This window comes from Pithys albifrons, chromosome 20 (genome assembly GCF_047495875.1).
Source record: "Pithys albifrons albifrons isolate INPA30051 chromosome 20, PitAlb_v1, whole genome shotgun sequence".
Classification (NCBI taxonomy): Eukaryota; Metazoa; Chordata; class Aves; order Passeriformes; family Thamnophilidae; genus Pithys; species Pithys albifrons.
The window spans coordinates 9,490,673-9,518,670 of NC_092477.1; the positions used below are offsets into that span (position 1 = coordinate 9,490,673).

The 27,998-nt window shown below is 43.9% G+C and overlaps 1 protein-coding gene across 5 annotated transcripts; it reads right to left on the reverse strand.

Moving 5' to 3' along the window:
* Window positions 1–561: 561 nt before the first annotated feature.
* TSC1 (TSC complex subunit 1) lies at window positions 562–27,989 on the reverse strand. Of its 5 annotated transcripts, none has more exons than XM_071574281.1 (22): window positions 27,976–27,989; window positions 19,665–19,840; window positions 18,705–18,808; window positions 17,921–18,073; window positions 16,098–16,242; window positions 14,957–15,111; window positions 14,252–14,325; window positions 12,650–12,828; window positions 12,072–12,181; window positions 11,721–11,847; window positions 11,248–11,363; window positions 10,858–10,930; window positions 9,491–9,589; window positions 8,830–9,397; window positions 8,569–8,612; window positions 7,778–7,944; window positions 6,760–6,942; window positions 6,311–6,421; window positions 5,709–5,831; window positions 4,572–4,759; window positions 4,305–4,466; window positions 562–3,576 (listed from the first exon to the last, which is right to left on the reverse strand). In XM_071574281.1, exons 2-22 carry the CDS (start codon window positions 19,768–19,770, stop codon window positions 3,105–3,107), a joined length of 3,459 nt encoding a protein of 1,152 aa, XP_071430382.1. In that variant the 5' UTR covers window positions 19,771–19,840; window positions 27,976–27,989; the 3' UTR covers window positions 562–3,104. The 5 variants fall into 5 exon arrangements, with proteins under 5 accessions (XP_071430382.1, XP_071430383.1, XP_071430384.1 ...); XM_071574282.1 differs by lacking the exon at window positions 27,976–27,989 and adding an exon at window positions 27,834–27,920 and having other exon boundaries at window positions 11,248–11,360; XM_071574283.1 differs by lacking the exon at window positions 27,976–27,989 and adding an exon at window positions 27,834–27,920 and having other exon boundaries at window positions 4,572–4,756.
* Between the last annotated feature and the right edge of the window lie 9 nt (window positions 27,990–27,998).

A 27,998-nucleotide genomic window follows, 5' to 3' on the forward strand; every position in this document is an offset into this window, starting at 1 on the left:
TTTCTAAATTGCTTTGAGCAACCTTTTAAATATTCCTTTATTTAAAGACAGAAAAAAAAACAAAAAAACACCCCAATCAAAAGACCAAAACCAGTCTGGAAAAAAGGCAAAACAAGAGAACAACCTCAACCTACCAGGTTAAACTTACCGCAAAATGGTCCCCAAATTGCCTTGGTCCTCCTGTGTGCACTGTGGCTCCTGAGCCAGGGAAGAGGCAGCTTCCAAGAGCAGCCCCAGCTTTGCAAACAAGGCTTTGACATTTCCAGCTATTAATTTCTCTAATCACTGCCTGCAGGAAAGCAGAGAGCTCACACAGCACTGAACTGTTTCCAGTTCATTTATGGATTAGACTGGCATGTTGTTGTTGAGTTTGTTTGCCACAGAAGAGAAAAGGCTTTGGCTCCATGCAGGAAAATGAGCTCCCAATGATGAATCCCATGCAAAGGGGCAGCAGCACTGACCTGCTCTGGACTGTCACATCTGGGAAGGTGTCTGGACACTGAACTCGTTCCTGCAGTTCTGGTCTGAGAAAGGTTGGCTTGCAGGGAATGTAACACAGAGTAGTGCAAAACAATACATTTTATTTGTTCACAGTTAAACACAAGCAACTGCCTTGACATTTTAGAACATTCTAATAAGGACAGCAAAACCTCCTTTTGGTTTAAGTTCTCTTTAGCTTACGATTGTACCATTTCCTTGTATTTCATATTTATGGCATTTAATGTGGATTGTTTAACATGCTTACAAAGAGCGAGGCAGGGAACAGATTAACTTGACGAAGACAGCAATTTTAGATTTAACTAAAAGCAGTCAGTTAAAAAATCTGTTTCCACTTCACTGATGGGACCCCTTCAAACAAACTGCAAGTTAACTACATACAGCAGATCCACGATTTTTAGCCTTACAAAAAAAATCCGAAAAAAGAAATAAACAACTGCAAAATTTTGTTCCTCCATAATCTTTGTGGTCCATAAACAAACCGAAAGTGGTTTCCATTACTATCCTGGTGCTAAAATCTTGTTTAAAAGAAGAAAAAAGCCACCTTATCAATGAGCTTGAGTTACTGCCAGGGCATTTTTGTAACCGACACAAAACCTGCCTCTCCTCTCCTCAGAACACCAGATACACCCCCGGGCTGGGCAGGGCAGGATGGGGAAGGAGCTCCCCTACAGCCCAGCCCTGCAGGGCAATGTGCAAACCCTCCCCTCCTGGGGCTGGGATCTGGTGGGGAGAGGGGCAGGGAACCTCCACGTCTTCCCGAAACACAGCTAACCACGTTTGCTACCACTAAGTCTGAGAAAGCCTAAAGACATGTCGACAAAACCAGTCTGTCACTTACAACCACCTCTCTACTCTCTATTCCATGCAGAGTCAAGCTTTGACACAACCACTGAAGTTCTCTACCCTCGGGGCTCCGACTGACCAACCCAAAGGACACGGAGAATAATTTAAGACAGGCAGAAATGTATTTAGACCTGGGGAGTTGTGGAAGAAGCGGAAACGGGGGGAAGTCCTGCCAGGAGCGAGCCAGAGGAGTGCCAGCTGCTTGGACAGCCTTGCTCCCTCCCATCAGGGCTAAGAAGGGATTTGAACTACAAATGCAAGTGTTCTTGGACTTGATTTCTATGTGAGGCAATTCCTAAACAGCAGCTGCCACCCACAGAGTGTGTCAGGAGAGGTCACGTGTGATGCAGGGCGAGTGTGGAGCCTGATCTGAGTAACCCAGACCAGGCACATGAACACTTAAAACAAGCACACTGCCTTCCCAGCAGCAGGCTCTGCTCTGCCATGAAGGAGATCGAGTCCTGATCAAGCCCTGATCCCACAATCCTCCTTCACAGAAGGCTCATCATTGGCTTAAAACGTGATTAACACCGAAAGGCTTCACACCGGGATTGTGATTCCCAGTTTGAGCAGGATTCCTCCTCAGCCTTGTCTTCTGAGGAAGCAGGATGAGAGTGAAGGGGAGAGACCTAGAGCCAAACTGACATTGCTGAGCTGAAAAACGTGCTGCAGTCTGAGCAGAAGAGCACTCAAAAGAAACCATATTCTGAACACATTCCCAGGAAGAATGAAGCCAATTGCTTGGACTCAAAACATGGTGGTCTTGCTCAGACCAGGAACAAAGAGCAGAACTTTGAAGGAGGGTCAGGCAGCACATTTCCCTGATCAGAGAAACAAATCCTCCTCTGCAGATCTTCATAAGCTTGCAATCCTACATATCCATGTTCTGCACGCTCTCCCTGCTTGAGTAAAGCTTCCTCTTCCCTCTTCTCCCACCCCAACTGCTTTCCCATACAAACCAGTCTGAGGTCAGTAACAGTCTGTCAGGCAAACACTTAAAATATCAAGAAGATCAGAAGCTAGTGTTTTAACAAGTCTTCACCATTTATGGTCTCTTCAGCATTACAAGCTCCAGTTCCTTTTTTGTCTGTTCCAATGCAACTTTCCAGGAAATGTTAAGGACAATATAAACAATGATCATGAATTAGGGTGAATGAATCATTTTGCAGAGGTGCAGTGTTCTTTAAACATGTGGGCTTTTAATCAGACTCCAGCTTAATGAAGTCTGAGGGATGTGAGACAGTGGGCAGGCAAAATAGAGACCCTTAGATGAATGCACTGGAAATTTTAGTGCTGCTTCTTTCCAGGATGAAAGAAACTGAAGTCACCTGGACAGGCAACACAACCAACTGCTCTAAATTGGAAGCTTGCAAGGAAATATAAAGCATTCAGAGTAGACTCACAAATGTTAATTTGGCCTCATATTGCACTCAAGTTCATAAACGCAGCCACTCAACTGGGGACAGGGAGAAAGGGAAAAAATACTTGCAAATTGCTACCAGCTGTCCCTTCAAATTAGTACACGCTGCTAAGGACTGCATTGGACAAAGAAGCAGAGGCTGGGCATTTCAATTCCAGACCCAAAAATTCACTTTGCATTCACTCAGCAGCCTCCTTCTGTTCCTGGCCATCGATCCTGCTCCACTGCATGAGCCACTGCTCAGACCAAAGAAACATAAAAGCTTTTAGTTAAACTTGCATTCACGCCTCCTGTTCTATGCCAAGAATATGAAAATAACACTGATTGACTATCTTCCTCTTTAACTGTGGTCATGATGAGTTTCATTGTAGTCCATGATATGAAGCTGTCCCACACTGCTTTCCTGGAGCTTGGGTGAGAGGCTGAGGTTATCAGGGCTCGGAGGGGCCTTCGACTCCACACCTGGATCTCTACATAGTTCAGTCTTTAGAGCATCAGACAGCCTGTTGGTGGTTACACCCTCCTCATCACACTGGCTCTCACTCTTGTTGCGAAATAACTCTCGTGCCTTCATTCCAAGGAAGCTCTTGGAGCTGGGGAGTGAACCTACAGTCAGAGGGACAGTGGAGGAGGACGTGTCCCAGCGACTGCTCCATCTCTGGGTCTGGGGCTTCTCTGGGGTGGAGAGCTCGCTGCTGCTGCCAGCCCTGCTGCTGCTGCTGCCTCGAGTGCTGGGAGGTTTGGTCTCTCCATTTCTACCAATGGTTTCTTCACTGTGTCCTGCCACTGTATCTTCATTGCCACAATCCACCCTGTTTGGGAAAGAGAGGACAGTGTCAAGGAAATCACAGCAACAAAACAACTGGGAGGGAAGTCCTGGCCAAGGCAGGTTACTTTGATTACTCTGCATGTCTGCTACTGAATATGTGCCTCAACAGGTTCCCTTTCATAGTTCTGTGGCAAAGCAGGAGTGACAGAGGGTTACCAGAAGTGTCACACATTCACCTTTGCAACATCCAGTGCTCCAAGTCCAAAACTGACAGTAATCCCACAGCAGAATGGAATGCATCCTGATGTGAGGAAGAGATCTCTATCCTTGGACTGGAGATCTCTCTTTTACCTAACCCAAGCACAGGTGATCCCCACAAATCTGGCAGTGCCAGGAATTCTCCTGATGCTGTGGCAGAATTTGGTGTAGGAAAGAAGGCACAATCTGGGGCAAGTGCAGCACTACCCAGATGCTTTGGGCAGACAGATGTGAACAACCACTGAACAACAGCATAACTACTTGTAGATTAAAGCAACCAGTCAGTCTGTGAGACAAACCAAGTGTGAGTAACAGTTCAGCTATTTGGGAAGTACTTTGTGAGCACCTCCAGTGCTGTTAAGGACTCTCTAAGCTGGGCAGAGTCCCCAAACAGATTCAATCTGTAAAAGGTGGAGCAACAGAAATATTTTGAGGTGATGCATCCAAGTGCTGGGGATTCCACCAGGAAACCAACTTCCCTGAGTCCTGCCTATTTTACACAACCACCCTTACCTTTCTTCTGCTGCTTCAGCTGCTTCTGTTTTATCATCTTCAAGTTTTTTCAGTAAGCTGCTCTTCTCCAGACGGCCAAACAGATCCAAGATCTCCAGCTCAAATGCCTGTGTGATTCTTTTCTGGGCTTTGTACCTACTTTCTACTGCTTGCAGCTGACCTCTGAACAGAAAAAGAAACCAAAATGTCCAGTGTCTCCAGATTCTGCCTCAACCGTGATAATGCACGTGAGAAAGCACAGCTAAAATGTTACACAGCAAGCCTTACCTTGCTTGGATTTTCACATCTTCCAGGTACTTCTTTTGCTCCAGGAAGAGGTGGTCCTTCTTTGCAAGCTGGGATTCCAGTTCAGCTATCCGTTTCTGGGAAGCATCAAGCCTTTGGTTCTGCTGCTGAACACACAACTTTGCTTTCTCCAGTTCTTTCCGAAAGGCAGCGTGCAACATTTCCACCTCCTCGAAGCAAACAGAACAATGGTAAAGCATAATTTGATGGTGTGTTATTTTTATTAGTGTTCAGACATGTTTCTGATGTTATAAATAGGCACATTTTAAAGCAGGGTAGAAGAAAAGCAGCATTTCTAAAACCAGATATAGAAAACTGGCCATGCTGAGGATGTACACCATTAAAATAACTACAGATCACTGCAATTTATTAGCACATTAATGTTCCTTATGAAAACCTCTTTTCATCAAAGCAAACTTGTCAGTTCTGCACTGGATTAGAATAGACAAACTCCAATTTAAATCCATTTTTGCAAAATGACCTTCATTAAACACCAGTAAAAGCCTTTTTTTGGACTATTATTCACCTTCCTTAATTACTTGCTCTCACGCAGAAACAGTTACACTGTCGTGTAATTTACTTGCTTCTAATTAGAAAAAGGTTTATTTGAAGTCAGGAAGTAAAACCATATGAACCACAGAAGTTTTAGTGAAGTTACTTCTAATAGGAAAATGACTGAGTGAGAAGACTAAGATGCTTGTTTTAAAGCAGCACCTCACGAAACCCCATGAAATCCTGGTTAAGATCTGTCTACAAATTCTGGCACTACTGCCCTGTGCAATCTCCTTTCAATTGCATTATGAGCACAGCAAGTCTTGGTTTTTGGAAAGAAAAATTGGTAAGAACTTTTATCAGGTGGCTAAAACTGACCTCAGGTGGACCCCAACAACCCCTTCTTGGCTTTCAGAAGCGTTACTGAAAATATTCCTTAAACCTACAGTGCATGAAAATATCTGATCAGAAGATCAAATGCAAAATCAAATCCCTGAAAATCAATTTCAGAACAAAGTTATCTGTGATATTATGAGGCACTTCCTTCTGAACTCAAGGCTGGGAAGTGCTGGGTGATGCCCTGAAGAGAAGTGTCCCCCAAAGTCCTCCCCTGCAGCTCTGCAATACCTTTGTAGTGTCTGTGTGCTTGTGCTGCAGCTGCTCCAGGTACAGCTCGTTGACCTCCCCAAGAACCAGCAGTTGCCTGTTCAAGAACTCCATCTGCTGTTGCACTGACTCGCTGTTGGAAAGCTGGAAAGGGAACAGAATCCAACATTGGGATGGATGGCTCAGCAGGAGAGCTTGGCTGACAGGCACTGTGTTCACAGGGGGTATTTATAAAGGAGGGGAAAGACTAGAATCCGGTGCATCATAAATAGTAAGTGTTAAATAAATTCATTTTCATGAGGAACTTTCAATTTTCATTCAACTTCTGACATAAACAGATCCATAAGATGTCAAGATTTAATACAAGTTCATAATGTTTAATCTGCAAATTTCTACTGTGGAAAAGCAGCCAAAATGAAAAGTTTCAGAAGCTCTTGAACTGAGTTTAGAGATTTTTCACTAAAATACATTTTTCTGAGTTATTTTTGTGCAATTAATATCAGACTCCATGGGACTAACCACAGGCTTCTTTCAGAACAAGAAAGAAAAAGCATCTGATGAAAATTATGAGAAAAAAACCCAGAAAGACACAAAGGGACACTGGGAACATTGAGTTTTCTTACCTTTTGAGAAACTTGGCTAAGCAGCAATTCTGTGTGACACACCTTGTTGTTGGCCTTCTTTAACTCTAACCTCAGGTCTGCTATCATATTCCTGCAGTCCTCCAGCTTGGTCTGTTCAAGTGACAAAAAAAATTATTCAGTTTTCTGAACCTTCACTAAGGACAGCAAGGGCACAGGGCTGGAAATCAAGTTATACTGAGCCCTTGTGAAAGCCCCAAACCCAGCTAAGAAACTGCCTTTTCCTATTTCCAAACTGAAGGCAGGACAAAACAACCATAAAAGGATGATGACTACTTTAAGCACTTCCAATTATTCACTGTCTTACTCTGAAGTAGGACAATATCACTAACAGAAATGTGCAGCTTTCTCTCAGATATTTCATGCCTTGTTCTTCAGAAGGTTATTTTTAAAACCAGTAAGTGGACAACAATTTTGTTCATGCCTCATACCTGCAATTCTTGGCTCTGGTTGTAGAATTCCTCCCGGTCGTGCTGCAGCTGTCGGATCTGGCTGTGAAGCTGAGCCACTATATTATCATGTTCCTCCTGGAACTGGTGGTACCTTGCCTGTTCTTTCTGCAGACTCAGTTTCAAGGCCTGGATTTCCTTTTCCTGTAGCTTCAGCTGATCTTTCTGTTAAGAATCCCACATGAAGCATCAGACAAGACACCTGCTTATGAGTTAGAACAGCTGCCCTAAAGCACCAGCCAAGCAAAGCTGTCCAGTACCAGCAGGGCAGGCAAACACCTTCCATACACAGAGCATGTTCCTAAGGCTTTGGGGGTTTGGTTTGCTTTTGGCTGAAGAGGAGTTGAAATGGTGGCAAGAGTGGACAGGTTGAAAACCCACAGTTGCATCCAAAGGCACAAGGAGCAACAGAATATTTTTCCACTGCCCCTCATGATTTCATGTTTGGGCTTCACAGCTGAAGCAACAGTTCACCTTCCAAAACCTATTTGGAAGTCTGTTTTTGGCTCTTGTAGTGAATTACCACAAGGGGAAACTGTTGATGGAATTAGCTACAACAGGAAAATACAGAATGAAACACACCTACATGTGTAATGAGACAGCCCCCAGTGGACCTGCAAGTTCAAATTCTATCAGCACCTCTGGAAAAGAACACTTGAGTTTCCAGTTTTTGCTGTTACTCCTCTATTGAGGAACAAGAGGACAACACCTCTTTAAATATGCAATGAGGTGTCTAGCCAGGCATTGAACAACCACTCCACTAACAGGGAAGCCTTTCACATAATCCAAAGGCAAGTGCTGGCAGGGGTCAAGCATGAAGGCAGCCACTGATTCAGCTGCCTGAAGTCAACTAGAAACTACTGTCTTGGCATTCCACAGACACTTCAATGAGGTGAGAAATGAGGCTTCTTTTTTAATTGAGAGGCACACTGGCCAAACCAATTAAGCCTTGCTAAGCAGCAGTGTGTTCCCAGCAGTGCTGGGCTGGCTCCCTGCTCACCATGGCAGCGTTGTGCTCCTCCAGAGCTGTGGCTTTGATGACCTTGCGCAGGAGCCGGCGGTTCCGCAGCGCGTGCTGCTGCCTCTTGAAACGCTCGTACAGCAACTGGTTGTGCAGCAAAAGCAGCTGGTTACGCAGGGTGTGAATCTCATCTGAAGGGGGAGAACCTGGATTGGGAGACAGAAGAGGTTGCTGAGCTGCACTGTCCCTGTTCCATGCATGGGAAGTGTTTTCTGAAGTCAAAGATTAGATTTATTTGAAGTTACAACTGAAAAAACTCTCTGTTCTGTTTGATCTCCAACACAAACTTCAAACTGTAAACATTTTTCCCAAAGCAATGTCTCTATGCTTGAAATGGGTTCCTCCTTCTGTTAGGACAAAAAAGCCAAGTCCATCAGCACCACAGACACCTCAGAGTACAAAATTATGAGACACACAAGTGAAGAAGCAAGAAAAACAATCATCAGTTTTAGATTCAACTGGTAGTGAGAAGGTGGAAGGATCTGTTAGATGATCAGCACCACTCTGAAGCCAGCAGGGCTGAAATGGTCAAAAAAGAGTCTACAATTGTGGGGAAGGCACTTTGCATTTTTCAAAGGTGCAAAATAGCAGCTCATCTCACTGGAACACAGCTGTCTATTGCTAAGCAGATAAACCATGACTTAATGGAAGGCACCATCTTTTTGCAGCACTAGTTATAAAAAACACAAACAAAAAGTATGCAGGTCATTGTTTAAGCAAGTCTAATAATAGAGAAGCAGATTGCCAAAACACATGAGAAATTTCCTCACCTCCAAAGTGAGTCCAGTCAGCAGATTTGCTTGGCAGAGACAATCTGAAAAAATGAAAATGCAGCATTAACAGGTAGGTTTAGATCTAAAACCACTTTAAAATGGAATGTGCACCTCTGAAAAGCTTATAGCCTAGTAAAAGTACAATTAAGGTCAGCTGATACAAGAAGAACAAGGAGGAGCTGTGCAGCTGCTTTTCAGGTACAGCTGTTAAAATGGAATAACAAGAAAGTCTGCTAAGTAAGATTTTCAGTCACCTACTTGTTCAGCTCCTTTGTGTGTGCATCTGCTCCTTGCTGAATCAGCCTGTCCAGCACTTCCACGGGAGAAGTGGAGGACATGCAGTCATCATCCTGCACTCCCTTGGCTTTCTTTAGCAGCTCCTCAGTCTTCTTGCCAACAAAGAGGTAGGCAGTCTTTGGTAATGCAACCTCGAAGAGGTGCTCGTAGAGGGGAGGCTGCCCACTCCCAAACACCACTCTCCTTTGTGCTGGTACTTTGCACGGGCTGGGAGTGAGAATACTCGTCTCCCCAGAGGTTCCTTCCCTGTTCCCAGCAGGGCTTTCCCCAGAGCCTCCACAGGGCTTGTCTATGGGAGTAAACGTCTGTTTGGGTGTTTCCCGTGCATTCTCAGGCCCAGGCTTGTCCAGGGATGTGGAAGGCTCAGAGGTCTGGCTGTGTCCCTGAGCGCTGGAGGCGGCTGAGGGGGTTTTCTTCTGAGAGCTGGACAGGCTGTCGTTTGTGCGGTAAAACGGGGAGTCAAACCCTCCTCGAGGCACCATGTGTTCAGCATCGGTGGTGATCTCCGAGATCTCCTTGGATATTGCATCTGGGAACAGGGGGGAGCAGCGTTATGCATCCTGTATTTCAGCATTACCAACATTCCCTCAGCCAGGAGGTAGGGAAGGATGACAGGCATTACCTTCCTCTCTGTCCTTCTCTGCACTATCTTCAAACGACAAACCACCTAAAAACTCTGCAAGATCACTTAAGGTTACTGAACTTTTACTACTGGGTATGTCTGAAAAAAATAAGAAACAAAAAGTTAGTTGTTCAGGTGCTGTTTTCTCCAGCTTTAGCACAGCACAAAACACAAGTCTTTTACTACTGCAAGGTCCTGAGGAAAAGTTTGCCCCTCCTTCAGATGATTCCTCAATGGAGGAAATTATCTGACTGCTGTTCCATTCCATGTGGAAACCATGTGGATCAGTCACAGGCCAGTCCTGATCCCAAAATGAAATTCTGTAAACCTCTGTAAGGATGTGCTGTTTGCAATTTAACCCATTAATACACACAGTGTGGCTGCTGTGCTTCCACCTTAGCACTGACCTCTCTTCACCTGCTGATGTGGCTCCACAAGGACACTTGCCTGGAAAAAGGAGGCTTAGCAACCTGATGGAATACAAACTTGCCAGCATGGGGCCACTGATCAAACCCCTGAAAGCTGCCAGGGGGATACACACCAGGGCATGCAGGGTAGAGACTTCATGCTCAGCTCAGTCACAGATCAGGAGGCCAGGGAAAAACCTGGCCTGTTCCTAACTTGGAATTCAGGAAGCCCAGATTCCAGTGTTACTACACAACAAGGAGACTTCCCTATCATCTCCACTTGGAAAGCAGTAAAAAGTCACAGCACAGAAGTCTCAAATACAGAGACAAAATCCCTTTCTACAGCTGTCACAGATGTAATGAGAGAATGGAAAATGGAAACTACATCTACCTATTAAAAGCTGAGTTCCTCAACCATCCATTGCTGATTTCAATATTCCACAGGACTTTAAAAATAAGTACAGCAATATAATTGTAGATAGGAAACAGAGTTTTTCCAAAAGCCTTTAAAAAAGAGCATCACATCTATCCTTATGTGCAGCCTTAACAGTCTGACCCAGACATTTGACATAAAACTTGCTGTAGTAAAACTTCATACACAACTTGCTGCTTCTAATTAAGAAAATTCATTCTCAAAGAATCAGCTTTTATAAAAAATAAATATTCTTTTTCAGTCTTCAGTGCAGATTTGCATATTTAAACATGCACAAGAATGCATGAGAGACAAGTAAAATCTGCAAGCTATTTTGGAAGGTGAATAGTTCAAATGAAAACAAAAGCATCACAAGGTTTTATGTTGCATCACAGGTTGAGGCAGGATCCTGGAACTACAAAGAACTTAGGGGAAAAAAATATATAGAAACCTGTGGAAAAGTGTCTGGGAATTGGAACAGGTGTCAATAAAAACTGGATTTGTTTGGAACAGGTTACAGTAATGGGGAGAGGAAAACGGGAGTTTACCCAATGATTTATCGCTGTTTATGACATTTTGCTGTCGGTACAGTAAAGGCCTCCCAGGATCTGGTCTGTCCTCCTGAAAAACAAAACAAACCTGGAATGTATTATTTGCATCAGGTATCAATGGAAACAAACCTCTTGGACACTTTCATAGACAGAAATTTATTGCAAACAGATGGCTTTAAATAGCAAACCCATGTAAGAGGTCTGAAAACTGTGCAACTGGAAGGGGCAATATTTGGCTAAACTTAGAAGAAAATCAGTTTTTGCAATGAAATGCAACATTTTTTATAAACCAGTTACTCTGATTTTTCTTTCTCAATTATTGTCACTGTATGTAAGGCAAGTCAATGAAAGAAACCAGATTAGTTTGGCAGAAGAATTTTGTAATACCTTTTTAGGAGGCGTGGCAGCAGCTGAAGGGAGTGAAACATGCACAAAGTCATCTGAAGTGCAGGGTGGAGGAGGAGATGTGGCTGGTGTTCCCAAAGGTGTTCCTTTCCCCCCTGCTGAAAAGGAGCACAAGTTTTCTCAGCAGGCTCCCCCTTCCTCCTTTCAGCTGAATATTGTATGTGAGGAATTGTATGTTTAAACACGATCTCAACCATTTACTTCTTAAATCTCTTTCAACTGTTTATCAATATTAAAGTGCACAGTTTCCAAAAGGCTGTTTTAGACTTTGGCACTGATTTTATGTATTTCCCCTCTCAGTGTTTGCATCAGCACTGTTGAATGAGGAGGTGCTGAGTTCACAGAAGTCATGGCATGGTGTGGCATTCCCATTGAAGAAGCTGACAGTAAAATTTACAGCCAGAATTTCCATTAAAATAAACCCTGAAGGCCTCATCCCCAAATTCAGCACGTACCAGATGTGCCAAAAGCTTTGCTGTAAGGTTGGGATGCAGACTGGGATGACTCTGATGATGGGACAACTCCAGGGGAGGTGGGTGGAGTGGTCATACCACACACTGCAGAGGGGCTCCAGATGGTGACCTGTGCCACAGCAACAAAACACACATCAGAGCTGGAAAAGGAGCAAGGGAAGCACCTGAATCCAGGTGCTCACACAGGAAATCAGGTGGGGATTGAATCTGAAACGCACACCAGGCTCTGAAGCATTCACAGCACTTCTCAGAAAGGTGAATTTTTACAACTGTCACGAGAAACTGTGACAGTGCAAAGCAGGGAAGGCTGCTGGGCTTCATCTTCTGCTTTACCTGCTGTGGCTCAGTTGACAGCCTCGAGGACTGTGGGCTCAGGATCTGAGGTAGCTGCCCTGGCATTTGGGATAGTGTTAGCCGAGGAGTGGAGTATGGGGTAGAAGTCCCTGGAAGTTTAAAACAAATAATAAATTAAAATTTGAAAGAATCCAACACATCACATACAACTCCATGATTTTTCTGGCTATGACTTAAAGGCTTTTAACTAAAGCATTTCAAATCCATTCAACACAGACATTTGTAGCTAGCAAACAAGAGACCTCTTTTTCAGCCCAAGAAAAAACTTACTGAATATATTACATACTACAGCTTTATTTTTCAGGTTGGCTTGGGTTTTTTTTGGGGGATGGAGAAGACAGAGGGGGAAGAGACAAAGGAAAAGCAACTTTGTGAACATGCTTTATGTCTGCATGTACAAAACATCTATACATTTCTGTGTTTTAATGATGGTTTATTTTCTAATGCCTAAGGTTCAGACCTTCAGTGGGATAAATGAGTAAGATTATTTTTTTTTGGCTCTAGGGCCAGTTTTCCTCCAGCAATTGGGTATTGATTAGCCATCAGGCAGGTCTTACCATAGCTGCTCTGTGTGTCAATGTAAGAGCTGGCACTGGGGTCAGTTTGATGATGTTTTAAGCTTGTGCAGTGTTTCCGAGACACAGAGTAATAACCATCTTCATATGAGGCTTCTGCAGGGTCCAGGGAGATTTTGGCACATTCTATCACAACATCATGAGTTTCTAGTCTTTTCCACCTGCAGACAGTTTTTGGATCCAAAAGAGTAAGTTAGTCAATGATTGTTAAAAACAAGAGTTCCTGGACATAGCAGGAATTGGCTTGTGGGATGGATGGCTCATGTTTTTCCAGACAGCTTTGCATGCTCCCAGGCAAACTGGAACAAGGCACCACACAGAAATTGCAACCAGATGACTTGTAAGAGGGGTCTCAAAGAGGAGACAAACAGCTTTGACACAGAGATCCATAAAGGTCTGCCATGGAGCACTCTGGAAAGGAGGAACAGCACACGAAGACTTGGTTGCTCCTGAGCTTCAGCAGCTGTAGAAATCAGCTCAACTAGACTCAGATGTTGGTAGTCAAAATTTACACATGGCAGCAGAGAGGGAATCTTAGATTATTTAAGCAAACACTGTCTGCAATGCCAGTTTCAGATCTTTGTTTTATCTCCCAAGTCTAGGGAATGTTTGTTATTATTACTACCTCCTTCATCCTGAAAACTATTTCTCACTAAATTAAGCAGCCAGTTAGACCTGCCCAATATTTCAGGGTATGGAAGAACAGAAAGCCCAAAAGGCTGTCTATTAAAGGCTGAGTTACTTTGGAAAGAAAGATATTCCAAGATACCAAATCAGAAGGCTTCCACTGGTAGTTTTGTGCCAATTGTGCTCCTTAGTGGTGCCACCCTCCCCCCTGCAAAACTGAGCACTGTGACATTCAGTGGGGTCCCAGTTAGGAGTGATTTCCTAGTGGCTCTGAAAAGCAGGGCAAGAGCACTACAGTGCAGCAACAAGAGTCAAATTCTCCTCTTCAGTGGCTGGGCCTGTGGAGACAAGAGAAAAGCAGCAAGTGGTGCTGCTGCAGGCAAATGAGCCTATTGCTAAAGAAATCTAATACAGCTGATAATGTTAAGACATACCTGTTAAAAGAATTGATCTGTTAAATGAACCAATATCTAGGTACCAAAACAAGACACACTGAAGCCATTTTAAACACTTAAATCCCAAATATTTCAACAAACCAGAGGAATACGACCCAAACTTTAAGCCAATGGAGCATGTCCTGGTAGTTTCACTTTATTCATTATAAGCAAACTCTTAGAACTTTATAAGGATGTTTGATCATTAAATCATAAAAATAAGACAAAGCCAATTGTTTAGTAGGAAACAGATTCCATCCATGAATTTAGAACCACAACACTGCTGTCAATGGCCTTTCACAACAGTTTTTGGCTGTTCATCCAGCTGCAAGCTGGGATGAAGAAAGCCTACACATTTACCTGGTGTACCTCTGAATCTGGGGAGCAAAACACCCTGGGCACACACTGTTGCTGACACAGGAAAGGTTTTGCTGCACACCTGCAATAACCCCACTGAAAGCTGCTCATTTAGAGCCTTTCCTAATAGCAGAGTGAACATACAAACATATATACACACACATACCTTCGTGGGTCCAGTTCATGGTCCTTGGATCCAGTCACCAGCTCGGGATGAATTCGCACGTGTTCCATCATGGGCTGGGGGAGCAAGAGCAGGAGGGATGTGTTATCAGCACAGCACCTGGTGACCTCAGCACTGTCTGGAACTGCCTCAAGGGAAGTTCTGGCCAGGTGGGGGTTGGTCTCTTCTCCCAGGCACTCAGGGGACAAGGGGGCACGATGGGCTCAAGCTCTGCCAGGGGAAATTGAAGTTGGAGAGCAGAAAAAAATTCTTCCCAGAGAGAGTAATCAGGCATTGGAATGGGCTGCCCAGAGAGGGGATGGATTCCCCATCCCTGGAGGCTTTTAAACTGAGATTGGCCGTGGCACTGAGTGCCATGATCTGGTAAAGGGACTGGAGTTGGACCAAGGGTTGGACTTGATGATCTCAGAGGTCTTTTCCAACCCAATTGATTCTATGATGGTAGAGAAAACTGAGCAGCAAACTACTGATCCAAACAGTTCAGAATGCTGCATTTAACAGATAAAGCCAATTCACATCAGCACAGCTTCAAGTTCATCGTGCTCCCAGCTGAGCTTTTAGTCCGATTTTTAACCTGTGCTGTTGAGCAGCCCTCAGCTAAACTGGCAAATTTCTGGTATTAAACTGGCAAATACCTGCCTTTGTATAGCTCTGAATTCCTTGTGTCTGATATAAGCAGCATTTTACCTTGACTACTTCTTCAAAGGTCTCCAAGTTTTCCTTCATACTGTAGTGAGAACGCAGAAAGGAGACAAAATTGCAAGGATACATTCCGTAAAGACGATGGAAGAGAGCATAAACACTGGCATGAAGATGGACCAGATAAATCTCTGCCACGTGACCTGGAAAAAGCAGTTAAGAATCTTTTTCATTACATTGGAGAAAAAGAAAAAAACTTATAAGAATGAAAGCAAAAGAACTTTTAAATTTGAAATGTTGACTGGAACAAGTCTTCTGAGATACAAACAGCCTCGAGTGAAACTGTGAGGTCTGCTCAGAAAACAGCAAACCCAAAAATTAAGATATGGACTATTAATTACAGCAGTGCCCTGTCATTCCCAAAGCATTTTTTCAATTCAAGACCCAAATCCCCTCTAGACAGTGAGCCAGAGTTTGTCAAATTGACTGAATGATTAAAAAAGGAAACTAAGGTTTGTTTCACTTCAAAGGTAAAAACTAAAAGCTTGTCCACAAAAAGCCATCACGACAGACTTGACTCTTACGATTCATCTTTAAGTTCCAATCCTCCTTGCACTGCAGAATTGCTCTCTAAATAGCATCTCTATGTGCTTAACACAGCATTTGTTCATTCAGCCACGAGACACACACACAGATACTGCCAGTGTTAGATATCAGACCCTTCACAACAAATTCAGCAAAGCCAAGGCTGTAAACGAGACCAGTTTTACCAAGACCATTTAGTTTCACGTTAAAATAAACTCTTGGATATGTTGATTCTTTCCCCTCCCCATATAATCTGGGAATCTCAAATTCACAAATATCTGCCTCAAATGGTAGCATTTTCCCTTCTCTATCCATCAAGCTCAATCTCTGCTTTTCACTGTCATCAGGGCAGTATTTTGGTTCAGTGAAACTTCATTTAGTAACAGCACCACATGGAAGAATCCAAGAGACTTCTGAATTCTGAGCAAAGAACTCCCTGATGCTACCAAAGAACAGAACAACTTGTGGGCTTCAGACATCATTTTCTGTGTTTAAATAATCTCAGACCATTAAGAGCCTCACAAAAGAACGTGCTCTCCAACTGCATTCGAGTCACAAGGATTCTGCTTAACCACAACTGCATGCAACAAAGTTGAAATCTCACCTGGATTCTGCAAGCACCAGGCTGAGAGACGCCCAAAGATACCAAAGAAATCATGAAGGTACTGTTTGCCAGACTGAGGAATCATTGGCAACATGGTTATTAGCACTAGGACACCTGTGGTGAGTACTACTACATCTGTGTCAGTCTGCAAGAAGGGAAAAAACCTGCATTAGTTAAAAGTGTTGAACTTCTTTTTTTTTTTTTCCAAGGATGAAGCAAGCACTGAATCATCATCATGGAAAAAGTCCTCTATTGAAACAGTCCCTCTGAAATCTACCAGAACTTAATGATCCAAGATTATTGAGTTTTTTCATCCAGAACAACTCGGAGGTTTGGGATTGTTGTTCCTACTCTGCTGCTTTTCTGTGTAAAGATTAGACTTAGTTAAAAAGTGAAAATCACCACAGTTCCACAAGTGAGTAGGAAAAAAAATTACTGGTACGTGAAGCACCTTATGTGTCACCTTCCTTTGTCCTTCCTTCCCAGAGCTAAGAACACACAGCACTCAGAGCCTCAGAAACTCCACATCTTGTCAGGGTGTTCGAGGTGTTGGCCAGTTACCCACACAGGGGTCAAAGGCTTTCCTCTAACCTGGCTGATGGCTCTGCTGCTGGTTATCCCACACAGCACTGACCCAAACAATGACTACAGCACCTTGGCTTGGCCCCCAGAAAGGGAGGGATGTGCCAGAAAAGCCTTTGGCTCCATGGAACATTAGCAGAGAATCAGATCTTAGGGTAGGACACAGAAAATGTTCAAACTCTTTTCCACTGGAACCCCCACTTGCTTCCCCAGTTTAATGCACTTTTCCATGGTAGTTCCTCTGCTTGGCCAGCACAGGCTGTGGGAAGGTGTCACTGAGCTGCTCTTGGTGTCTCCCAGGAGCCACTCAGGCTGATGGGACATACTCAGTGTCAGGGATTTCTTTTCCTGTGTGTCTTCAGCCTCTGTTCTCCCTCCGTCACAATAACCTGTCACAGCACATTTCCTGTCCACCCCTACCCCTCTGAACACATCCCCAGCACTTCCACATCCCTGTTCTGCTCCTACCAGCTTTCTGACTCACTTCACACCTCTCTCACTCCCACTGCAAAGGGCAACGGAGCTCACCAGGCACATCAGGAGTCCCAGTAACAGCAGCGGTAGCTGCTCCTTTGGCAGTTACAAACCTGGGGTGGTTTTGTTTGGAAGAGCATTTGGCTGCATCAGGCATTTAAATGACTTTGATGTGAATTCTTCACTATCCCATTAAACTGCATTACTGACTGTGCATTTTAGGTCTCAAAGCACTTTCCATTCTTTATGCACTCCTGCAGTCCTGTCCAACAGTATAACTGATAAATCTGCAGATGGGAAAAAACCCAAACCACAAAGCATGGGGGAACAGCCATGTCCTTGTAATCCAGCATGCCTGTAGCTAAGAAAGGAATTCCAAGGTAATTTCACTGTGGAATAGGCTATTCCATGGCCCATCTAACTGCAGGTAGAGCACAGTACCTTACATGCCCAAACTTCACAGTGCACCAATGGGAAGTTACTGTATTTCTCATGAAGTTCAAGACACCCATTGACACCACCAGGGGCCCTCTGGTGTTTCACTTACTTTTGGAAAGCTTTAATACAATTTCCTAAGTCATAGACACACAGTGACAGTGGGGTTTAGAAACAAGCCTGTCAGCAATAACAGGATCAGCAGAGTATTCAGCTGACATTCATTCCACTGTGGCTTAACTAAATGACACCAAAACAGAAATCAAATGCCTTGCATTACAAGTGTGTATGTTTACACCAGGTGTTTTATGGACAACAGTGAGAGTTCTTACCTTGAGACATTTAAGTAATGAAAGTAGGAGAGGTGCTTGAGAAAGTTTATGTTTCCAAGATGGTTGTCGTCTTATCACATGTCCCAGCAGAGAGAGAGTGGGTAAACGAGTAGCAGCTTTGCCCATATAATCATTAATTTTGTCCAGTAGATGCTGACAAAGGGTTTTGCAGAGAGTAGTTGAAAAAGGAAAGGTATTGATATTTAATTGCTATATATTCTTTTTCACCAATCTACACTCAGCTGTTTGCCTTTGTCAGTGATGGAAATTAAGGACATTTTACAAATACACAGGATCCAAGAGGAAATAAAACCCAGCAGTGACTGTAAGTCTGCTGGTGGACAAAGGCAAACTAGTCAGTCCAGAAGTCACTGCCCTTCAAAATGTTTATAAGTAAATAATAAAAACCCAATCTGGTCAGCAGCCAATTTGTTGTGCCATTCCCAATCTATTTAAAAATCCTTACTTGCTCTCCAAATATCCCATTTGTTTTAGGCCAACACGTCCAGCACTGACCAAGCAGCAGGAGCATTGCAAAGAGACAACATCAGTCCTCAGAAAACTTTCCTTTATAGAGGTTCTTTGCTTAACTGGGTCAATTTAAGCAGCTCAAGAGAGACCTTTGAACTTTTTTTAAAGCTTAACTACTCTTACTACAGAGATACTACATCTCTGGAACAAGGTAACTCGACACCAGCAAGGAACCCCAGAGTTCTAACAGGTGCTATTTAAAGGCTGCTTCAATACCAGGCTAAAAATCTGCCAGAACAAGATTTGGTTTTACCTTGTCATGAGGCTCTTGCAGTGTGGACAGGATATGCAGTGCCTGCTGAGAATTGGTTTCCAAGTAATAGTCCACCAGGCTGTTGACAAGCACAGGCCCACGGTCTGCCAGTTTGAGGACAAAAAGGAAGGAAAAAAAACCACTCTCAACACACTCAAAGTGAAGCATTTTCTACAGGGATATTGCAGAACTTTTAAACAACTATTACACAATTTATAACATAAAGCAGTACTTGCTGTTTACCAGACCTTTGGGAAAAAGAGACCTCTCAACTACATTTTCTGGTTCCAAATCAATCAAGCAATGGCATTTGGCTCAGGGAAGGCAGCCATTTATTGTAATAACTGACAATTACTGTCCAACCTTAAAAACCCAGAGGCAGCTGAACTGCAAGGGTATCTTACCCAGTACAGGTAAAGAGTTCAGGAGTAACTTTATGTTCTCTCCCTTCAGCAGAGAAAGGAGAGCAAGTTCAGGGATGAGGACACTGACAGGGCTCTCGTGCTCTGAAAAGGCTCTGTTAGCACAAGTGGTGCCTTAACAGCAGCAATCACTTCTCAGGAAGTCTCAGGGTCTGTTTTGTTTGGGAGTGTTGTGGGGTTTTGTCTTGTTTATTTTTTGCATTAACAAAAGCCCATTCATTCTCACAATGACACCTAAATCCTTCTAGATACACTTGACAAAGAAAGTTTCATCAGTTCACACTTGAGGCAATGCCCCAGGAAAAGCCAGTCATCTTCTAATAGTTTCAGCAATTACATAACAGACCTTCCAGGAGCAATGCCATTAAGCAAAGAACTGAAGAGAAGCTCAAATCCTTAAAGCAATTTCAAACCCAAGTATCAAGGAGTTTCTTTCAAGCTGCATTTGCAAAGACTGTTTGAAAGAAAAAACACATTATTCTACCTTTACTGGTATAAAAGCAAAACCCTTCCTGGAATTACATGAAAGGATACATACCACAAACGAGATTATCTTTGAATGCAGCTGTTATATCTTCCAGGACACCCAGAATTGGAGAATCCAGCATGGAGAGGAGCTCACCCACATTTCCTTGCTGTGCCATGATGCACGTACTGACATGAATGTGGAGGTCAAAATTTCAGGAAGTTCCTCATTGGTGTCTCTCTACCAGACTGGGAGAGAAGAGAGAGCAGATCAATGAACTTTCCCTTTTCCCTTTCCATCTTAAATCTCTTATCTCTCCTATTTCTTTTCTGCAGTACTGCCCATTCCACACTGAAAGGGTTGCCAGAGTTTGCACACCTGCAATAAAAGCTGAAAGAGAAGAGTTTCCAAAAAGCCAATGAGTCATGAGCAGGGTTTTCTTCACCTTTTTCAAAAAGACATTAATCTGCTTTGCAGAAGACCTTGGCAATCGTTCAGACTGTCAGAGAATTCTCTTCCTGTATTTTTGTCATTTATTCTCCAGGTCATTAAACTGAAACTGAAGTTTTGAATAAAATGCAAGAAGTCCCTGGGATCCCTCCCCTCCTGCTTCTTTACAGCAATTCCTCCTCAAACCACCTTTCAAGTCCTTTGCACAGTGGAGAAAATACACCCCTCCAGATCCTTCTCCACTCCTGTGCCCACGTTAGGAATTCACTGCCCTGGGCTCTGCATTGTTTCACACCAAGAGATTTGGGCTCTAATACTTGCAACAAACTGCAGCTGTTGGGAAACTCAGTCTGGGTCCTACAGCTGCTCCTTGGCCAGTCTGGGCACCCCAAACCACAGGCTGGGCAGCACAACAGCCATGGTTTTTGTGAATAACACATTAAAAACTCCACAGTGCAGAAACTGTGTAATTATTCAATGCAACAGTGTCCTGCTGACACGACTGCTCAGAGCCACAACCTAAGTGGGAACAAATCTAAGCCATTTCAGGTTTTTAAGATGCTTTGCCAGCACTGGAGGGATTCAGGTGTCACATCCATCTACCTATCACAAAATGAATTTTCAGTTCATCCATAAGAATCCTATGCTGAACTTTTCCAGTGGCAGAAAGAATCTGGCATCACATCACACCTAATTTTATCAGCAAGAGTTTCTCTTCCCTCCTCCTTCCAGCCAGCACACATTGTTCACTTCCCTGACATGCCCCAGGTTTACACACAAACTCTTGTTTTCCTGCAGTTGTGTCCACAGCACCTGTTCTGGGGAGGAGCTGAGCTTCTGCCTGCAGTGCTGCCAGCCACACACCTTTCATGATCACTAATAAAGAAAAAGCAGAAAAGAGGTTAAGAAAAGGCACAGCCTTCCATTACCAATCTGTGTGTATGCAGAACAGCATTCAGTTCTTTACACAGATGTACCTCATCCCTCCTGCATGACAGAACTCAGCCCTTAGTCTGAAAAACACCAAAAGGTGTTGCAGAACTCCCTTTCTAGAACTGTCCACAGGTCAAGCTGTGCAACTGCCTCCAACCAGATGGCTTTCACAAGACTGTAATTTTGTACTGTGACCCTTCACAAGCTGCTGAAGGTTTTTATTTATGACAGGTAAAATCTTACACACAAGGAATCCTTCTCTATTCTGAACCTAGAATAGTTAATTTAGATTCTAGTAAAAACACAGGCATTAGCCAAGGAGCACAGCTCAGTGCTCTATTTTAAATAGTGCTCTAATTACTTACAGACATGCTAATTCCTTGAAAACTGCTGTTTAACAATGTCCTGGACAGCAGGAGTTAATGTGGCCACCAGTAAACTTTGTCATTTGCAACATATCACTCTGGAGTTGCAGAACTGCCCAAGGTCACTTCTCTCAGTGGCACCAGACATCAGCTTACTTAATCTGGCACCGATTGCAAACTCAGAGGTGATAATGTGGCACCACACTCACTACAGGCATTTCAGCAGCACAGACTCACTGGATTATTCCAGTAACCACCGTTTCAGAACATCAAATACCCCCCTCAGTTTTCAGTGATCACACCTGAACAGTTCAAATAAAATCTCAGCTCCTGACGAGCAGACAGTGGAGTCTGATTATTGAAGGGTTCAGATTTAAATGCTATTCTTCTTCAAGCCTGATGCTGGCAAGACCTTAAACCTGCAGACTTAGAACTGGCTGGTGGTGTGAGCAAGACTGGGATGATAAAAAAAATAGAAACGTGACGTGGGTGAAAAGTTGCTTTTTACTCCAACCAGAGTGGTTCTATGATCTATACATTTCATAAAATTAGAGCTGGGACTTGGTGTGGTTTGGGGTTCTGTTGTGGGTTTTTTTTCTCTACCTTGTGCAGACTCCCAAGCTTCAACTCCGTCCTCAAAGCACTTGCTGTTTAGAAGACAACTAATGCTCAGAGTGACCCCATCCTTTCAAAAAGTTCAAACCACTCATCCAAGCAACCTGAGGAGCCAACTTCCACTTCGCTCCTCATTTTCAGGAGTCGCTGCTTTCTGAGTTTCTAGCAACTGTTGCAATGTTGAGTTGAAACACCCCAAGAGCCTTCAGAGTGATGTGTGGGAAAGCAGCTCCCTACAGGGAATCCATTCCTTCCTTCCTGAGCGCAAAAAGGCCTCACTCACACAGGTGCCTCAGTTTCTGTCAGGACAGTCTCAGCTGTGGTTGAGCAATAGATTCACCAGCTTCCTAAGCAACCTGAAATAGTTGTTTAAAGTCTTGTTAACAAAAAGAGAGGCACGGCCACACCCCCAGCCCAGCTGCAGGCAAAACCTGTTTTGAGAATTAAAGCAGCACAAACACCAGTCTCTGCTTTTTTGCCCCATAAAAAACCTTGTCAACTCTTCTTTTCTTGGATTCCCCACCCCCCATCACTGAAAAGAATGCTTTTATTTCTTATTTTCCTTGATTAATGAAATTATTATAATATACCTTCATCACAGCAGTAAAAAAATCAACAGGAGGTTTCACTAATTCTGATACAGGCAGAGGAAAAGCTACAGCACAGTGAAATAAAGAAACACCTTTGCAGACACTCTGGATGGTTCTGGAAGTCCAGTTGAACGCTACACTTGCAGACAGATGGGGAAAACACCAGTTTAAACGCTCAGGATCTAAGAGGGTTGCCAACTTTGTGCCATTGAAACCAGCGCTGCCATCAGATAAGGGCGAGGCTGATAACCCGGCTCAGTCGCGATAACGACACGGGGAGGTAACGGATCCCTTCCCGAGCTCCCTCCACTCACACAGCTGGTTGCAGTGACCTTGGGCCAATAAATCCAGCATCGTTTATTTAGACTTGTCAATCATGCCCTGGAATACTTTAATGAAGTGGAGCAGTCTCCAAGCCAAAAGCCTGGGCTCAAAATATTAATGAAAGCATTTCAAACCACATCCAAAAACGGGACAATATTACACACAAACACTTCAATAGTTGGAAGTTTATCTGATAAAGTTACACCAAACCAGTATAAAGTTGTCACCCCAAATAACTGCAATTTTATAAATTGTAGCTTTTTCAATGCAGAGCTCCTGTGAAGTGAAATTCTAAATGGGACTGAGATCCTCTAATCACTCTGGCTCTGCTGTGCCCAACACAAATAACCAGGAAATTCCAGCAATAGTCTCAAATCACGTCACACTTTTTAAGCAAAGACAGCTGAGTAACTACTTTGCAGGCAACAGGCTTTTAACTCCAGTCAGAAAGCTCCGTGCTCTGGCAGATGAAGTTCAGCTCCCAGGGGAAGAGGTGTCAGGGTGATTTATCACCACAGCCCCACCGGGAATTTGGGATGTGATTTCCAGACCTTGTAGGTGAAGGCAGGGCAGGTTAAGGGCCTTCCCCCACCCTGTGAAACAGCGAGATCAGGCACTGAACGCCACGGTCATTGTTATCTGGAATTGATACTTTGTGGTGAACAGGATATCCCTTCAATCTCTACAGTATCACATCACAGCCACCTTTCTTCTCAAATACAGAGTTACAAGATGAGTCTGATGCCTCCATTCCCCAGATACTGCAACCATTCCCCCATTAGAATTTCCATATCTTGGAACTCACAGGATTAAAACCAAGTCTGTAAGTTCTCCATGTGGTTTGAGTCACTGACTCTTCACTAACTTTCAAATTATTTTTATGTGAAAGATCCAGGGCATTTGGTTAGTAAAAGTAGAACAAATCTTATAAAATACCTTTTGAAATGCAACATTTTAAGATATAACAGCAATAGCACTTCATATTCTTATATTCAAGAGCTTTCATAAAGATAAATTTTAGTAAAAAGTATTAATTTTAAGTACCAAGACAGCTTTGGAGCCAGTTTTCAGAAGGAAAAGGAGAACCTACAAGCCAATAATTTTAATTTTTTTTTCAGTAGCTGATTTAACCACAACACAAAACAGTCTAAGCTGCAAACTCCAGACAAAGGGAAGGGCTGTGAAAATATTAATTGGAAAAGGCTAAACAGAGAAAGCAAGAGCAGAGTATTTCCAAAGATTATGACTTCTCCAAGTATTTCTGTCAAGAGAAGATGTTCTGTTCAGTGTATTTTTATCTCAAGCCAAATGAAAAAGCAGCTGGTAGTGCCAGTTATGCTGCTGGGAGGGGTGGGAGGAGGGGGACACACACCACAAACACACCCTCCTCCCACAGCAACACACAAATCCACACTCAGGGGCATCTCTGCTGGGGGGGATCAACATCAGCGTTTTATGTCTCTTCATTCATCATCACTTAAATCTGGGGCATGTCAGGAAATGGTTATTCCCCTCCAGCTCCAAGGGAAAAGGGGGAGCTCAACACCACCAGAGCAGAACCCCCAGCCTGGCACTTTCCATGGGGTTTCTACTGTAGGAAGGTCAGGCAGGTCCTCAAGCCATGAATGAGCACAGAAAGGATTTTACAGCAATTGTTGTTTTCAAAGAAAAATTCAGATTGGCAGCAGAGCAGCCCCTTTCACTCCAGCCTCAGAGATGTTGCTCATGAAAGGATTAAACCTCACCCTCCCTCCCATCCAACACACAAACACGAAGCTTTAGGTTTCCTAACAAGCCTCAATTCTGTATTTTCCCATCACTGAAGTGACAGAAGCAATGAATGAAAAGTGACAGCAGGGAGAAAACCCACTGGTGGCACAGGAGAGCAAGCAGCTGACTATTCCCTTCTCCAACACCCAGAAATAATAACTCCAAACCTCTGTCCAAACTGATCACTACAACTGACAGGACAATCAATTTAATTTGTTTATTCATTTTTAAAGAAAGGTGTCTGGCTTCTTCTAGCAGTAAATATCTTTCTGGTTATTTTAAGACCTGATAACACACCCCACTCCTAAACTCAGTAATTATTTATAACTTTTAAATACATTCTCCTGTACTTTGTTACAGGTGCTTAACTGATGTGGGAACAGGAAGATCACAAAGTTCAATAAGCCCAAACAAAGAGAGAAAATGACATTCAGCAATTTTTAAGATTCTTCTGACACTCTGGTGTGCCAATAAACTACTGCTAATTGCTACTCATCAGATTTCTGTCAGAGGGAAAATTGTTTCAAAGAAACCCATGTCTACAAAAGCCCAAACATGGGAGGGCTGACACCTCACCCTCTGGCAGAAGCCAAGATAACCAGCCAGCTAATAAAGGGAATTAGGGAATTATTCCATTCCTTCCACACAACTGCAGGTATTAATAGCAAATAAATAAAGAAGGACAAGCCCTGGTTTTCTATATCAGTTTAATTAACAATACACAAGGAAAGTAAGCTCAGCTAAGGAATAGTTTTTAACTACAAGCAGGTGAACAGAGTGCTCTGACTTGGCACTAACACAAGGAGTGAGACTCCTAAATCCATGCAACGTTTTTTAGGTTTTTTGGCCCCCAAAGGAACCTTTAAAAATACTCACAGAGTTAAGCAGCAATTCAGTAAACCTTGAAACCACTGCAAACCATCTAAGGTACTCACTGAGGCATTTTAACTACTCCAAGAATTAAAGTCAGCATCACCCAGAACAAACCCAAATGATGTGTAACTGTTGAAGTAAAAACAAAACGTGTATAATGCCCAGGGAAGTGACAGCAATTCTTTACTCCTCATGTGTTACCCAAAGAAATGCTTATGCTAACAAAGGGAACATCATTACTTGTCCTCATTATGCTTATTAAACTACATGAAAATCTAACACAGAAGCCACACACCAGCCCAAGATCTAAGCTGTAACATTCTTTCTTAAATACACACCTGTCTGCAACATGCCAGGAAATCTGTCCCCTCCCCTGCCTCCACTGCTTTATTTTAATTTGCTTGTTATCAGAGAATCCCAGCACGGTTTGGGTTGGAAGGGCCTTAAAGATCATTTCATTCCATCCCATTCCATGGGCAGGGACACCTCCCACTATCCCAGGTTGGTCCAACCTGGCCTTGGACACTTCCAGGGATGGGGCAGCCACAGCTCCTCTGCCCAACCTGTGCCAGGGCCTGCCCAACCTCACAGGGAGGAATTTCCTCCTAATAAAGGGAAAAGTATCTTTTCCAAATATAAAATAAATACCTGAGTGTGTGCACATATTGAGTTCATACAGAGCCTGACTGGGAATCACATCCCCAGGTCCTGCCAGGACAACCACAAGGTGTGTGGCAGTTGGGAGAATTTCAGGAATCAGTCCAAGTCCACCTCCCAGCTCCAAACACATCCAGCATCCATTTTAAACTACAAATAGTTATAAAGGCAAATATTTGCTTAAACCCCAAACCATCTACAACCTACCAGTGTATCTCACATGGGAATCCTTCAATAATGCTACTTTTTCAGCCACCATAAAAGTAAATTGTCAAGTAACAAGGAGTTAAGGTGCCAGGATGAAGCACAGCCAGAGATAAAATCATTTTAATTAAAGCTTATCTCATGACACATTAGATATTCTGAATATATTTTCATCTGGGTAAGTCTGTGCAATTCCCCATAAAGGAAATGTAGTCCTGGGCCAACTGGGCTGCTGAAAATCCCCAGCACAAATGAACAAATGAAAAGAAAGCAAAAAAGTGTTTTACTGAGCAAAGACCTTGATTTTATTTTAAACTTCTATGTGGTGTAGCTGTTTGTGACAGGCAGAGTCCCAGATTGCTGCTTACCAAAGTCAACAGCAGGCAGTGTATTCCCAATATTTGCACTGATTATTAGAACCTCCAGAGTTCTCAAAGATTTAGTTTTTAGTTATCCAGACATGTAAACTCAAGGGAATTTTTTCACCTAATGGGATCACCTCAGTAGTGCTTCAGTTCTGAGGGATTTCTAACAACTGTCCCCAGAAATTCGTGCCAGGAAACTGCAGGATCAGACCACACAAAGAATGAAAACCTGTATTAACATCCACTGGAAGGTTCTCTGGAAACGGCAGTCCTGGAAACAGTTCTGGAAACCTGATCCCAGTTTCTGGGTCATTTCCATGCGTTTTGAATCATACATTCCTTTAAGGCATGTTCTTCCTTTCACTCACTGCCTTGTAAAAGACTCATTAAAACAAAAGAAAACAACAAAAAAAACCAAAGAAAAACCCACAGAAGAGCAAGGAGAGCTGTGACTAAACTGATAGAACAATGACAGAGGCTGCATCCATAGCAAACAAAGGGTGAAAACTTCAGAACTGCAGCCTCCCAAGTTCTTTGTGATAACAGGAAGCAAAATGTTTTATTGTAGAAGTAAACAACATCCTGACTTCACATCACCTACCCAGGAGCAAGGAAACGCCAAAAGCCTTCCCCACTCAGCCAGGGGACACACTCCAACAACTGCTTTATTTAATGCCCAACCCCGGACGAGGGAACCTCCCGGGCGAGTCACCGAGGCAGGGGAAGGATGGAAATCGCCCCTCAGCGTTTGCACCGAGGATGCTGAGCCTTTTCTTCATAAATGGCACAATTAAAGGGGGAGCTTGGCTGGTGGGGGGACCCTGCCGGGCGGGAAGGGCAAAGCCCCCGAGCAAGTCTGGCTTTGGGGGGGAAGGAAAGGGGACGGAGGGAGGCAGGAAAGGGGACAGAGGGGGAACATCCCCCCCGCCTTCCCCATCCCCCCGGCCCCTTCCCTTTCTCCTGCCGCCTCCTCCCCGAGCCCTTTCTCCCCGCTCCCCCGCTCGTCTCCCTGCTCTGCCTGCTCCGCTGCGTCCCCGCGGCCGTCCGCGGTGTGGCGAGGCCGTGTGGGCGCGGGGGGCGGCGCGGCGCACTCACCTGTGCCCGTGCTCCCCTCAGCTGTTTACCACTCCGGGCTGCCCCGGCCCACAGGGCGCCGCCATCTTGGCCCTGCCTCCCCCTCCCACCGCGGTGCTGCGCCCCTCGGATCCCTCCGCCGGCAAACATAGTCCCGCCTCACCGCCTCGCTCCCCGCCGCGCCGC